We start from the raw sequence: 14,482 nt of genomic DNA, 5'->3' as shown, positions 1-14,482 counted from the left end.
ATTTGAAAAGTTAAGCTTTACAGCTCGAATTACGTGCTTGTAATTACGCTGCTATCCTACAGAAACAGATCTACCAGTATGGTAGAGTTAAATCTTTAAACTGCCCAATCAGATACAGTTTTTCCATATTCCAAAACACTGGTGTATCATATTTTCTCATTTTACTCTGGGACTTTTTTGGTACCCATCAATCTATTGAATGTCTCCAACAGACAAAAATTTTCACCTAAACTCAAAGTTGAGCTTTACAGCTCGAATTACATGCCCCAAGCCATTTACCCTGCTTTGACTGAACTCTTGGAATTTCTAGTTTATATGATCCTCAAGTTCAGAGTGATCTATTAGGTGTGTATTCAGTGAGCATGTCTGTGACCGGATAATCAAGCTCTTGTATACTAGAAACATTTTGGCAGGTGTGTTGAAGCAAGTTGGAGCTAAACTCAGCAGGACATCAGCCCTCCGGCACCGAGTTTTGACACCACTGATCAAGCGTGAACAGAAATGAGTCAGGCAGTGTTAATCAAACGCCCGAACTGATGATCAGCAGAAGTGTGATCAGTCTAGAGTTTAGATGTGTGAACATACTCGTCCAACAGCTAAAGATGAGCCAAAATCGGGTCCAGAACAGGACCATGGTCCTAAACACAGCAGCAAATCTACAACACAACGGCTAAAAAAGAGGAAAACTTAAAACATCAAGCTGTTCAATAGTGCAGAGCTCATCCTGACTGCAATACAGAAACTCCAGAACGTCTCCAGAATGATCTTGAGAAGCTCATCTAGAAAATCAGGATTTTTATCATTACTGCTGTAAGTAATGTATTTACTTCAGAATTCATCAATGTACCGTGTTTTTTGTTTGTTTGTTTGTTTGTTTGTTTGCTTGCTTTTTAATTCATAAGTGCAATGTCTTTTTGTGTGTGTTTTTACTTAAATGCACAGTGGGGGTTTTGTGTGTGTGTGTGTGTGTGTGTGTGTGTGTGTGTGTGTGTGTGTGTGTTGATTGTAGGAATACACGTATATTTTACAATAAACAGACACTCACACACACATATAAAAACACTGCATTTATGAAGTGAGTGGGCTTGAGAGACTACTTGTAGAAACAGTCTTCTCTGTCTCTCTTTAAAAAACTCCCTTTACTCTAGCACCCAATTCTCTGAGCACAGTTATTCTTCATATCTTGCACTTTTTGTGTGTATTGCCTCTTCGTGTTGAATCACTGAATGCCTCGTCAGTTTTAAGCATCTGCTGTATAACTAAAGCTAATGTAATCGAAAGTACATGTACAGGATCTGAATCATAGATGGCTTTTTTATCTCACCTTTATTTTTGTGCAATAAATAATCACACGGTGTGAGAGGTCATGTGACGTTGTGACGTTCTAAGGCCTGCCAAGAGCAAAATAGTATTTGTTATTGTTATGTCCTGATACAGAAGAGCAGGTTCAAACTAGTATGAACTTTGTTGATAGTGAAGAGCGTTACATTTTAAATGTGTGCGATATAGTGCATATTACTGCTTAAAGCTGGAGTTTGTAACTTGTTTGAGTTCAAATTTACACTTAATTAATTTCCGAGCAAATATATGTGTAAAAATGCTTGTTTTAATACTAACTCGAAATAACTGAGTTAAGGTTGTCAAGTTGGTTAAATGTGTGCAATTGTGGCTTAAAGATCTAATATATATACAAACAGAATTAATCAGCAAAGTCAAATATAACTAAGGTTGAGATTTAAGGAATTGCATTTTATATTGCTTTTCAGAGATAGTAACTAAACTGTAAAAATCCTGATTGCTTTAAATTTTTAAGCTGAATCAAATTAACCTTATGAGTCCATTGAACTTATATTATGTCAAACTGACTTAAAACAGCTTGCGTAACTTATCAAATTAAGTTAGAACATGATTAACTTATGACCTAAAAACATATGATTTCAGGAGTAAATGATCATATAAAAGTAGTTGAAATATAACTTTAATAATGTAATTTGTATAAATTTTTAACTCATTTACCATGTACTTGTTGAAGAAATTAGTACTGAATAGCAGGTATCAGTCAGGGATTTGAATTATTATTTTTTGTTATTAATCTTAAACATTTAAGTTATCTTTCATTAGTTTTTCTATCTGTGTTGTGTTCATTTTCAAGTTGTTTAAGACTGATCACAAATCTGCCCTTTTGTTTCTTTTCTATTTTTTATTTATTAATCCTGATTAAACAAAGCACTGGATTACGCCTTCATTCCTCTCTTGCATTTAAAAATGTCTCAATGTCTCAAAGAAACTACTGTATAAAAGGGTTTGTCTTTTGTAGAGTCGTGATCTTGTTGTGAACACTAGAAGCCACTTGTCAGATTTTGTTAAGTTTGCACTTTACTTTCTGCTATCAAAATATATTTCTGTACTGGATTTCTTTTAAAAGTAAACATGTGTGAATGGGTTATCTGTTTGAATAAATAAAAAATATTAAATGTGCTGTGGTGTGGTTTATTTTTCAGCCAAAGCAAAAGTCTCTTATTTTTAAGTTTCAAAAACTAATTTTCAGAGGAGCATGTGATATGATTGATTGCGGCTGGTCCCTCATTTGTAATCTAATGGCCCGTTTCCACTGAGTGGTACGGTACGGTTCGGTTTGGTACGCTTTTATGGCCGTTTCCACTGTCAAAAAGCATACCGAGCCAAACCGTACCGTACCACTTTTTCGGCACCCTTTCGAAAGGGTACCAAACGCGAGAAAGGGTACCAAAAGGTGGAGCTTGCCTGATAAAGGTGACCTGTACCGACCCGAACCGTACCATACTGTACCAGTCAGTGGAAATGAGGCATAAGCCAATCAGATCATTCCAAACTCACTACAAATAGCCCACCTAGGATTAAGCTGCAGTCAAACTAGAGTTTGGTACGGCACTGTGAAAAGGGACGTGATTAATATAGATGATTAGACATTTAAAAAACAGAGTGATTGGTCCATATTTAAAATTTCTGTCCAGAGAGGTCATGTTTTGATCCTCGATTGGTCTCACGCAGTCGAGTGATGCCATTTCACAGGTCAGAATTCACCAAGCTTGAACTTTGCAATGCAGCAAATTGCAAAACTTGTCGCACAAGCTTGCGTTTCCGGTCTGATGCCTTCATGTGCGTATGAATGGCAGTCTATCGGAAGAAAAGTCCATTGTGGCCGCAGTTTCGTTTTCTTATTTTTTGAAGAATCCGCCCATCCACCCCATCTCCTCCTTTTCTCCTTTACCAAGGGGAGCTCTCAAGAAATACCTGATCTCGTACCCCCTTATGCCGAGTTCAGACTGCATGATTTTCAAAGTAGTCGTGTCACAGATGTTTTCACACTGCATGACTATCTGGGCTTGCGTTTCGTCGCTGCTTTGTTTACACTGCAAGATGGATCGGCGACATGGAGATTCACATTGTATGACTTTACTATAGGGAGAATCGCCGACAACTTCGTCCAAACTACGTCTCACAGCCAAAAACACGTAGTATATCTTTTGTTATTAACTACATAATGAGAAAGAAGCCTTTAATGGGGTAGAACATGTACATGTTTGCTCACCTGGGTTTAAAGGGAATTAACCATTTCTCCTCAACGTTGATAATAAACTAATTTCTTTCTGTATTAAATGTCAAACAAACACAGTTGCTCCTGAGTCCTGTCAAACCTCCACTAGTTTTTCCTCCATTTCGTGGGTCCAAATAAACCGAAAAAGAGCGCTTTTAACTTCCCCAGCCTCCCGCTGCCTGCAGCAGGTATACACACACGCACACACTAGTGAATGCTGCTCTCTCATTGGCTGTAGGCGATAGCCGATGTTATTTTCAGTCAAAACTCAATTCACACGGCATAGTTTGAATCGCCGACAACTCCAGATATTCAGCACGCCAAATATCTCACAGGCATCGGCCACTCACTGGCGATTCTCTCAGATCGCGTCTTTGATCGTTCATACTGTGTGATTGTCACTCATGTGCACGAGCACCGATTTGCCTGTGATTTCAGGCATTTGTCGGCGATTTCTCAAAACCTGTCGGCGAGCCAAAATCGGGGTTAAAATCACGCAGTCTGAACTAGGCATTACATGCTTATTGACTAAGCAGGTGCCCTGGGCTCAGTAATCTCCAAGCTCAGGGTTCTCTCCTGGGACAGCATGCCAAACCTGTTATTATTATCAAGCAATATCTAAGTGTAAACTCTTGAAACTACATTACAATGGCTATACTGTACCTAAAATTGTCTAATCTGAAGATATTTTGGGGCATTTATGTAACTATTAATCATTAGTTCCCAACATACAATCTAACTCTTTGGCTAATATAGTTTATATATATATATATATATATATATATATATATATATATATATATATATATATATATATATATATATTTTTTTTTTTTTTTTTTTATACGACCATCAGTATTTCACTTTTCTTTTGATAAACAGTAAAAAAAATAAAAAAAAACTGAAAAATAAATAATTAAAGCTAGCACGCAAACTGATTATATATAATTCACAGAAAAAATACATTACATTTGGACATTTTATTTATCTGTAATATCACATTTTGGTTTTAGGGGATGTATTGACCTTAACCCTAAACATTTTTGCTGATGGAGTCACTGAAGTGTGAGTTTCACTTTACCAGTAATGGAAAAAAAAACAAAAAATAAAACTCCTAACACACAGTCACACCTCCAAGATGCGCTCAAATGCTCAACATTAACCGCAAAATGTTCAGACACTAATAGATCTTTCCGTACTCAGCAGATGTAAAGCCCACCCTAGAAGGTTTCACTTTGAGTCTGAATCTGGGCTGCTAGGAAGCAGGCATCTAATAGGTGCGATTTTATATGTACTGGCTTAGGCAATCTTGTAAAGCTGATGTAAATATGATAAGATAGAGGTAACTCTGAGTATAAGCAATTTTTATTACACTGCTGTCTGGTATACTTTATTCTGATCTGGTCAGTCACAACGTTACTATGTTTTTTATTTCTAAACAACAACCGCTAAATAACATATGTTTCCATCCACCTACTTTTATGTGCATTTTAGATATTCGCATAAAAAAACGGTTGATGGAAACAGCAAGATTTGCATTAATTTATAAAATACGAATGAAAGCATAAGCTCATAATTGAGTAGGATATATTTTTATTCGATAAAAAAATATGCACTTAAACTAGAATCAATTTTACCAGTCAAATTCCAGTATGCACATCAACAAAGGTCATGTAATTTTGTTATAAGAGATCATATGATGATAAAAATGTGTGTGAATGGACAAACCAGCTAGCTGAGAACATTGTAAAATATCTAAAATGTTGTTTTGGTCACTCTAAAACGTCTAAACTGTTTCATTATTAGTGTTATTATTATTATTAATTACCTCCAGAATTGTCATTAGCGTTGTCATTAGCATTGTGCTCAACATCTTACGCCTTCAAACACCACCACGCGTACATTGAGTGTCGGCATTGTCTTCTGAGGTGCAAGTCATTTATTAACTAAGGAATGATTCACGCAGCTTCTCCTACCGCAGCAAATTCTCTATTTACTTTTGATATTTATTGCCAGTTAATCGGGAGGTGACGATTTTGTTTTCTTTGACTCATTGGATGGAAACGGTGCTTTATTCGCACGTCTTTTATTTGATGTTCCAGTTTTGCTCATAAATTTAATTTGCATCTTTGGATGAAAACATAGCAAGTAAATATTTTGAGTGTGCATCTTGTTTTCGGTTTTAGTCGCCCTGTGTCCAATAAAGAAATATATGTACTTTTTTTGTTGTTGTTGTTTTTAGCCAGATGACATATTTTAATATTCACTCAGAAATACATTAACAAAAAATAAATTAAAGTATGAGCTCAATATTCAAATAGGCTATCATGAATCCGTTAAAGAAAACGCTGTTCCAAAGAACGCACTGCCGACAAACTGAACGGACGTGATTAAGAGCTAGATAATTTTAACATAGTACATATTTTCAATGACAAACGTACAGAATATTTATCACAACACATATGAATAATGTAAGTTCACAAATGCAAACAATCCAAAACATTTAAAACCGAAATGCATCATATAATATAGCATTGGTTATTAAGTGCAAACAAAATAGGCTCCAACAAATATGTTGGTCGACAACCAATATTCTAACATCCACATTTACATGTATCTGCTTTTCCGACACACCACGGTTTTTGACTGTTTAAGCGCCATCTTGTAAATGAATAGGTCAGTTTTACATTGAAATGGTTTTGGTACTGGCAGCTTTGTGTTTTTGACTGTTTGGCGCCATCTCGTAAATGAATAGGTCAGTTTTTTCATTTAAATGGTTTTGGTGCTGTCAGCTTTGTGTTTTTGACTGTTTGGCGCCATTTTGTTACTGAATGCGTAGGTCAGTGCTTCATTAAAATGGTTTCGTTTCTGTCAGCTGTGTGTTTTTGACTGTATGCCGCCATCTTGTGACTGAAAAATGCTCAGTTTCTTTAGTTTAGCTTCCACTCAGGCAAGGTTCGTTATGTTCAGATTTGTGTTTAATTCAAGAACTAAGAGACTATTACAGTACAGAAGAATACTTTTGTGTGGTTTTTGGTTGGTGGCGAGTAGCTGTGTAATAAGTGGGATAAAGTAGATCCAGACTGGTTGTTTTCACAGAATAAACCCCTTCAGTCTTACCTGCTTGTGAAGTGTTACATGATGCGAAGCGTCTTCCGGGTTCAAGCGGTCTATCAAACTATGGGGAGACTTATCAAATGGTAATTATAAACGTTTACAAAACGATGTAATACTTTCGAAAATAAATAATTAAATATACTGTTAATATAAATTAATATAAATAAATTGTTACAATTTTGGTATTTGTGATGCAGCAAGCCCGAGGATGATGAGTACACTAAGATTTTATATAAAATTTACATTAATGTGCGATATGACTAAAAAGTGATCATAAACGAATATTTTCTCAATTCAGTGAGTAGCGGCTTGGACCCGTAAACAGTATTCCATACGTTACCAATACGTCATGACTTAGCAAGCGGATACAACAGTGTACCACTTTGGATCGGGCTGCTAATAAGTCTGTCTGGCTTTATTCTGCAATAACAACATCCACATGTTATTCCACCCCTAACGTTAAACAAGCCAATGTAATGATAGGACTGCACTGACAACATAATCGTATACAGTTTTCATGAATATGACAATTAAATAAAACTAAATTTCACAGACTGGAGGCTCCTGGTGAAAGGATGTTGTACTCAGGAATATTTTCATCATCTTATGTGAATAGAAGAATACTCCACATTATTATCTTCTGTAGCTCTCTGGGAGGAAAAAACAAAGTAAGCACCAAATAGCAGGAAAATATTGTAAACAATTATGCTAATTATGCAGTATAAGCAACATTTGCAATTACATTCATTTTCCAAAAAGTAAATAAGATAATAATAATAAAAAAAACATATTTCAAAACAATGTTTTTAAAAAGAAAACTATAGGAATGGACGTGAACTGATCAACATCAGTATTAACGTTACACGATTTCAGATTTGAAACTTTGTAATAACAGCAGAAGAAATTTTGATCAGTGGACACACACAAACACAACACACAAGAAATAAAAGGATCTTACCAGTTTGTGTGTTCTTCGTTTGTAGAATCTTGGCTCAGTGTAAATTATATCTTCATTACAGTGAGTTGGATCTGTTGCGTCATCAAAAATTAAACAATGAACATAAGCATTAAAAATGAAGATGTAATTATGATACCACAGCATCTGGTTCAAAGAGATTGTACAATCAAAATGGAAAATTCAGTTATTTGATCATCCTTGATTTATTTCAAACCTGTTTTATTTCTTCAGCTGAACACAAAAGAAGATACTATAGTTTGAAGAAAGGTAAAAACTTGTAGCCATTGACTTCCATGGTATTTGTATTTCCTACTATGAAAGTCAATGGCTACAGGCTTTCAGCTTTTTGTGTTTTGTGTTCAAAATAAAATTGATTTGCAACAAATAAATTGAGAATAAAATGAAAGAATTTAAATTTTTGGGTTAACTGTCTCTTTAAGTGCTCTCTTATATCAATCATAATCTGCAAATGCAGAAAAACTCAACATTTGGGTTAAAATTCTTATTTAAATTTAAGTTAAAAAAAGAAAAAAATGGGTTGTATTTAACTCAACATTGTTAAAACAAGCTATCTTTTTTAAAGTGTGTCATGAAGTAAACTAACGCCCTCAAACATTTGTATAAATGCTATAAAACATTTGTATGTGATATGGCTTTATATCAAGCAAATCACAGCTGTTGTGATACTCCACAGCAATGTTTCTCACCACGTTCCTGGATGACAACCAGCCTTATGTTTTCCATGTCTCCATAACCAAACACTGATTCAGATCATCTGCTCATTAGCAGACACCTGTAAAGTGTGACAGACAAAGGAGACATCCAAAACATGCAGTGTTGGTGGTCCTCCAGGAACCTGGTTGAGAAACACTGCTCTACAAAATTATTGGTTGTTATTTAAACCAAATATGGACAAATCCAACTGCAGGGTTTAAACATTTTTTACTCAACATTTGGTTTTCCATATTTGACATAGCATTGGATTAAAATAACCCAGCAGAGAGAACCACATCGCATATCTATGACTGTTATATTGTAATATGAACTGAATCTATAGACTCTAAAACCCAACAGTCAACTTAATCAAATGAAATGAGTGTAGTTAACTTAAAATTGATTGAAAGTTAATTCTACTCACTTGAAAAGCTTGAAAAAGAGTTTTGAAAAGAGTGTTGAAGGCAATGACCTCATTACTTTAACTTAAATGGAGTAAGTTCACAGTACTCATATAGATTAGTTTATTTTTAACTCAAATGGTTTGTAATAATACAAGATCACTGTGGGGACTTAAATGGTTTGTTGCAATTGGTTTCCTAAAATTGTTTGAGTGACCTTAACATTTTGGGTTTTACAGTGTATTTTTCCAACCATTTTTTTTTTCTTAACATGCTATAGATTGAACACTTGCCTTCTTTATTGTTTTTTCGACATTTTCTGTGAATCCAGAGGATCCCAATTACACACACAATCAACAGACATCCAGCAGCGGAGGTCAGAACTTGTACATGCACGTCTTGTTGAGAGTGAGACTGTGAGTTTGCTTAAGATAGAAGAGAATATGTCAGTATACATCAAAAACAGCTATGAAATCAGTATAATCACTGCTACCTTCACACTTCTTACAGAGTGTGTTGATGTCCAGATGTGTGGTCTGGTTGCTGATGGTGTTGTTGATCATACAGCTGTAGGTGTTGCTATCCTGATATTCCACCTCCAGAGGTAGAGAGAGACTGATGCTGAGATCAGACACACTGATGCTGGACAATACACTGTTTCCTTTGTACCAGGAGAGACTCACAGCACTCACATTCACCACTGAACACAACACTGAACAATTATACTGGGATGAAGAACACTGAGAAGAGTTGAAGATGAGGACAGGAACAGGCAGACGAGCTGGAGAAGGTCAGAGAATAAAGATTGAATGTGTTTAATGAGTGTAAACTGTTGAGGAATTTGTGAAGGACAGGACTAAAGATCTTTACTCACCATAAACAGAAACCTTGAATGTTTTTGATATCAGTTTTTTTTCACTTATGTCTAGTTCATAATCTCCAGCATGTTCAGATCTGATGTTTGTGATGGTCAGAGATCCAGTTTGTCGGTCCAGCTTCAGTCTGTCTCTGAATCTCCCATCAGGACCATCAAATGTGGAGAAGTTTTGCTTATCCATGCTAGTTTTAGCTATTAGAAAGTTTTCGGGTACGAATTTCCACAGTATGTCGTCATTATGTATTTCAGTTACACCAGAGATTAGAGTAACATTATCTCCTTCGGTCACTGACACAGACACAGACACATTCTTAGCAAATGCACCTGGAGAAAAGAAACCGGTTTAGTCTCAGATTAAGATTCCACACACAAACATGAAAGCAAGAAAGCGATTAACAAATAAGTGTAGAAAAATATTTCATCTTTAAATGTGTAATAATATGTGCAGTCTAAAAACCTATTGCTACATTCCATTTTAATTACAGCTAAATAATGTTCAAGGTTAATTCTGATCCATGTGATGATGAAGGTAATTTTAACAAGCCAAATGTAATGTAAAGAAAGTGGGATAGAATGGTAAAATACGGGAGAATTTCGGCAAAAACGGGAGGGTTTACGTGAGTGCAGTGAACAGGAAGTGTTTGTGGAGAAACAGTTTTGCGAGGGAACGCAAAACATCTTTGCGAGGGAACGCAAAACTTTGCGAGAGAACGCAAAAAAACTTAGAAATATATATTTTCCTCCCACCCATTTTTTTTCTTCCACCCATTATTTTTTTTTCACCCACCCATTTTTTTCTCCCCCACTACGTCCCTTCCGGGGTTCCGTAGTTGTGCACTGGCAGCCTTTAAAAGTGTGAATTGGATGTGAAATTAATGTATTTGTCACAGCCACAACATTGTTTTGCTCTTTTGCTGATTTCAATGTATCTGCTAGACAATTAACCCTTATGCGATGTTCAAATTTACTACCCACTAAATTAAACTGCTGTAAAAATGCATCAGATAAATATTTGTTTTTATTTATTCATTAAATCTGTTAATCAACCTCCGTCCTGATCAAAACTACTAAACTAAAAGAGAATTGTAACTCTTTAATTGCCAAATTCACAAATTATGTCACTGATTTGGTGGGAAAAAACACCCAAAATGACGTATTTTCAATATAAAAAGTAATTGTGGACTGGATTTTTTACTTCCTCTTTTCAGTCTTGGACATGTGCATGATAAATAACAACATTGGCTTTGATGCATTGTTATATTTTCATTTGTTCTCCCTAATTTACTGTTGGTGGCTGTTTTTTTCCCCATTGACTTCCATTATATCCACATTTGATCTTGCAAACATGCACAGTCTTTGTTTTTATTTACTCCATGTAGTTCTGAGAGCTGAGATGCATGTTTATATTTTCTCAGACACATCAAGGTAAGAGCGTAAAGGTCACTCTGACACTCTCAAACACTTTAATTTGCTGTTACACTCCATATAAAATCAAGAAACTAAGCTTTTTTTTTTAAGGTTCAATGGTGCCCGCTGATGATCAACAGTAAATATTAAAACATTTTTCTTCTTCCCAACAGGGAAATCCACCAACAATCAAAAATGCATGATTATGGTGTCATGGGTTTGTAATAAAAAAAATGTGGTTATAAAGCAAGGTAATGGGGCAAGTCAACCACCAAGAGTAAATTAGGGAGTCAAAAATGAAGACTAACATAAAACAATGCATCTAAGGCAATGATGTTTCACATGTCCAAGACTTTCATATAAAGTCCAGTCCGCAATTACTTTTTTTATTAATGAAAATACATAATTTTGTGTTTTTTCACCCTAATCAGTGACATCATTTATGAATTTTGCAATTAAATAGTTAAAATTCTGTAATTTTCTAAGCAATTTAGTAGTTTTGATCATATTTATCTGATGTATTTGTACAGCAGTTTAGTTTAGTGGAAGTTTTCTTTCCTAACACAACAAATGGTTAGTCAATTTGAGTGTATTGTTAATTAATAAAAAAACAAAAACAATTCTAAGCATTTTCTCAAAATATGTGTCAAAGTAAGATTTGTCAACAAAAATCATTCTGCTAGCTGAAACACAGAACATGTTGTGGCCAAATTAAAACTTAAAATCACCCCTGAGTGGATGAAAACATCCCCAACAGTAGTTTCAGATTTTTATATGTGAGATCCTAAAACATGCTTGCTGAAATGAGACATGACTTTAAAAAAATCTCACCATAACTAATTTGATGAAAAAATAAAATAAGAAGCATATTAATCTGAATATTAAAACGTAATGTTTTGAAACTGAAGAAATTAAGCTGAATAAAATCTTTGATAACTTACCAACTAGTAGCCACCAGATCAACTGGAACAAAACATGCATGTGAATCATTTCCATCAAGCACTCGGTGTCTGATCTGATTTTCCGCTGAAGCCTTTTTCATCTGGTGTTCGTATCCTCCCACATGATGGAAAATCAGACACTCTGAACATTATATTAAACAAATCACAAAATGTTAGGGTGTAGTAAAGCTTTTAAAACAAAATGCTATGCTTTTAAATTTGCAAATGTGGCATATGGAAAAAGACAAAGAAAAAATTTGTCATCCATCACACTTGGGTGTGATTTTAGCAACTCAACATGTAAGTGAAACAGAAAGTTGATGTGGTTTAATTTTATTCAGAAACACGGTATGAGGTGATCAAAAAGCGTGTGTGTTTAGTCTGGAGGTTTCCTGTTGTGCTATTATCAGACATTTAAATCTGACAAAAAAGTGAAACATCACTTTCCAATGGTTTCTTCTGTGAATTAGAATTTAAGCACTTACAGTTTTTATTCCTAGTGGTATACATTTGGTTGAGTAAAACATTTAAGTGAAACTATTTCAGCTTAATATGAATAATACAAAGTGTCAAATCATTAACCAAACTCATGACAGAAAATACACTCTGCAAGTTGAACTATAGCTTAATTTCCTGGGTAAAGCTGCGATTACACTGCACTTTTCTCCCCATAGACTTCCATTCATACGCACGCAAATGCGTCAGACTGGAAACACAACCTCGTGCAACAAGTTTCACAGTTTGCTGCATTGGAAAGTTCAAGCTTGGTTAATTACATAATTGCATGAGACCACTCGAAGATCAAAACATGACCTCTCTGGACAGAAATGTTAAATATGAACCAATCTCTCGCTTTTTTAAATGTCTAATCATCTTGTTTAATCCCGCCCCTTTTCACAGCACTGTACATCAAAATTTCGCTTGCACAAACTCTAGTGTGACCGCAGCTTCAGTCTGCAGTCAGATACTATTATATAAACCAATGATTCTGAACAGGGCCGGAGTGGGACTCTTTTTCAGCCCTGGAGTTTCAAGCCTTAGACCGGCCCACCTCAGTTCACCACTGACTATCTTAAAATAAGGTCATTTCCAATTCAGTTTCTAATTACACTATCACGTCTTTTTTTTTTTTGAGAAAACAGCTGTTTTAGAACTTCAAATGTTCAACAACCCTTACAGTATTATATGTCTTAACAATAAAAATGAAAAAAAAAAAAATCTTCATAGACGAGGACCAAACCCTGGTTGGCCGCACCTTAACCTAACGTGCTAACCACTGTACCACAACAACTGTACGTTGAATGGTGACTTATCTAGTTATATCATCATTAACCTGCATAAATGAGAAGGCTGTGGTCAAGTACATAAATAAATTATATTTAAAAAGTGTGACTGCTGAGAGCAACAGATTCTGGAGCTAGGGACACCGGCCCTCACGGCCAAAAAACGGACCGGCCCAACGGGAATTCTCCCTGTCCTCCCGATTAGCCAATCCGGGCCTGGTTCTGAAACTTTTCAGCCTTTGACCCCCAAAATACCAATGCCAGTGACTCGTAACCCCGTATATGCTCTGAGGTGGTTATAAATATATATATACAAACCTTGCATGAAACGGCGCACAAACACCAATAGGTCCAAGTCTTTATTTTATTTTTTTTATTTAATTTTGGAAAACACCACTCAAGAGGAGAGGGATCGGGATGCTTTTTGAAGGGCTCACTTAACCCTCCCCCTAACAGTAACGTCACTCCATTTGCCTGCATTGTGTCTGACATTGTGGTGCAATCTCAGCTTGCTTCAAAAGGGCTGCATCCAGATACTATTTCTCAAGAGATCATCCTCCATCTTCAGTTGTAGCGTGTATTTATTTTTAATGTACGTGAGTTTAACAAAAAGTTTAACTTGGTGCCATAAAATCAATCTGCTGCATCTGACACTATTGCAGTCTCACCCCAAGGGTCACAATCTAGTGAAAAAAAAATAAAGCATGTGTTTTTTTAATGCAACTATTAACTAAAATTATCAAATTATATTATGCACAAAATATGCTAATTGTATAGCTAAATAATTAGTAATAATACATAATACATAAAAAAAAAAAAATATATATATATATATATATATATATATATATATATATATATATATATATATATATATATATATATATATATATATATATATTGTAAATCACAACGCGACCGGTCTGTAGCTTAATAATGTAAACATTTAGATGCATAATGTCACAGTCAGTCTTTTATTAATGTACTATGGAATAAATTATGCAGATAAATGAACGGAGACGCTCAAACATATTCCATAACATCCTTAAAAGGGCACACTTTTGACAAATTTTATTAAATAGACAAGTATGATAACATTTGGCTTTCAAATACCGATGTTGATGACAAAATAACTTTATAAAATTGATACAGATGAGTGCAATGCATGTGCACACTGTATTTCATCTTTAGAGGCACAATTTAACAG

At 35.1% G+C, this 14,482-nt stretch overlaps 1 protein-coding gene across 1 annotated transcript; it reads right to left on the bottom strand.

Annotated features, from left to right (window-relative positions):
* Positions 1-5,155: 5,155 nt before the first annotated feature.
* LOC141380155 (uncharacterized) lies at positions 5,156-12,446 on the bottom strand. The gene is made up of 6 exons (XM_073937162.1): positions 11,993-12,446; positions 9,642-9,968; positions 9,276-9,548; positions 9,061-9,192; positions 7,653-7,723; positions 5,156-7,344 (listed from the first exon to the last, which is right to left on the bottom strand). The coding sequence occupies exons 1-6, from the start codon at positions 12,045-12,047 to the stop codon at positions 7,294-7,296; spliced, it is 909 nt and encodes a 302-aa protein (XP_073793263.1). The 5' UTR covers positions 12,048-12,446; the 3' UTR covers positions 5,156-7,293.
* Positions 12,447-14,482: the final 2,036 nt, after the last annotated feature.

This window comes from Danio rerio, chromosome 22, assembly GCF_049306965.1.
Source record: "Danio rerio strain Tuebingen ecotype United States chromosome 22, GRCz12tu, whole genome shotgun sequence".
NCBI classification, from domain to species: domain Eukaryota; kingdom Metazoa; phylum Chordata; class Actinopteri; order Cypriniformes; family Danionidae; genus Danio; species Danio rerio.
The sequence above is the reverse complement of the archived record's forward strand: the minus strand, read 5'-3'. Positions and strand labels throughout refer to the sequence as shown.

What these genes read in the sequence shown, in the direction of transcription:
- LOC141380155 (XM_073937162.1), bottom strand. Translation starts at nt 12,047, where the DNA reads ATGGAAATGATTCACATGCATGTTTTGTTCCAGTTGATCTGGTGGCTA. An exon ending in ATTCAAGGTTTCTGTTTATG is followed by an intron (nt 9,549 to 9,641) that starts GTGAGTAAAGAT and finishes GACCTTCTCCAG; the next exon opens with CTCGTCTGCCTGTTCCTGTC. An exon ending in TCGAAAAAACAATAAAGAAG is followed by an intron (nt 7,724 to 9,060) that starts GCAAGTGTTCAA and finishes ATGACGCAACAG; the next exon opens with ATCCAACTCACTGTAATGAA.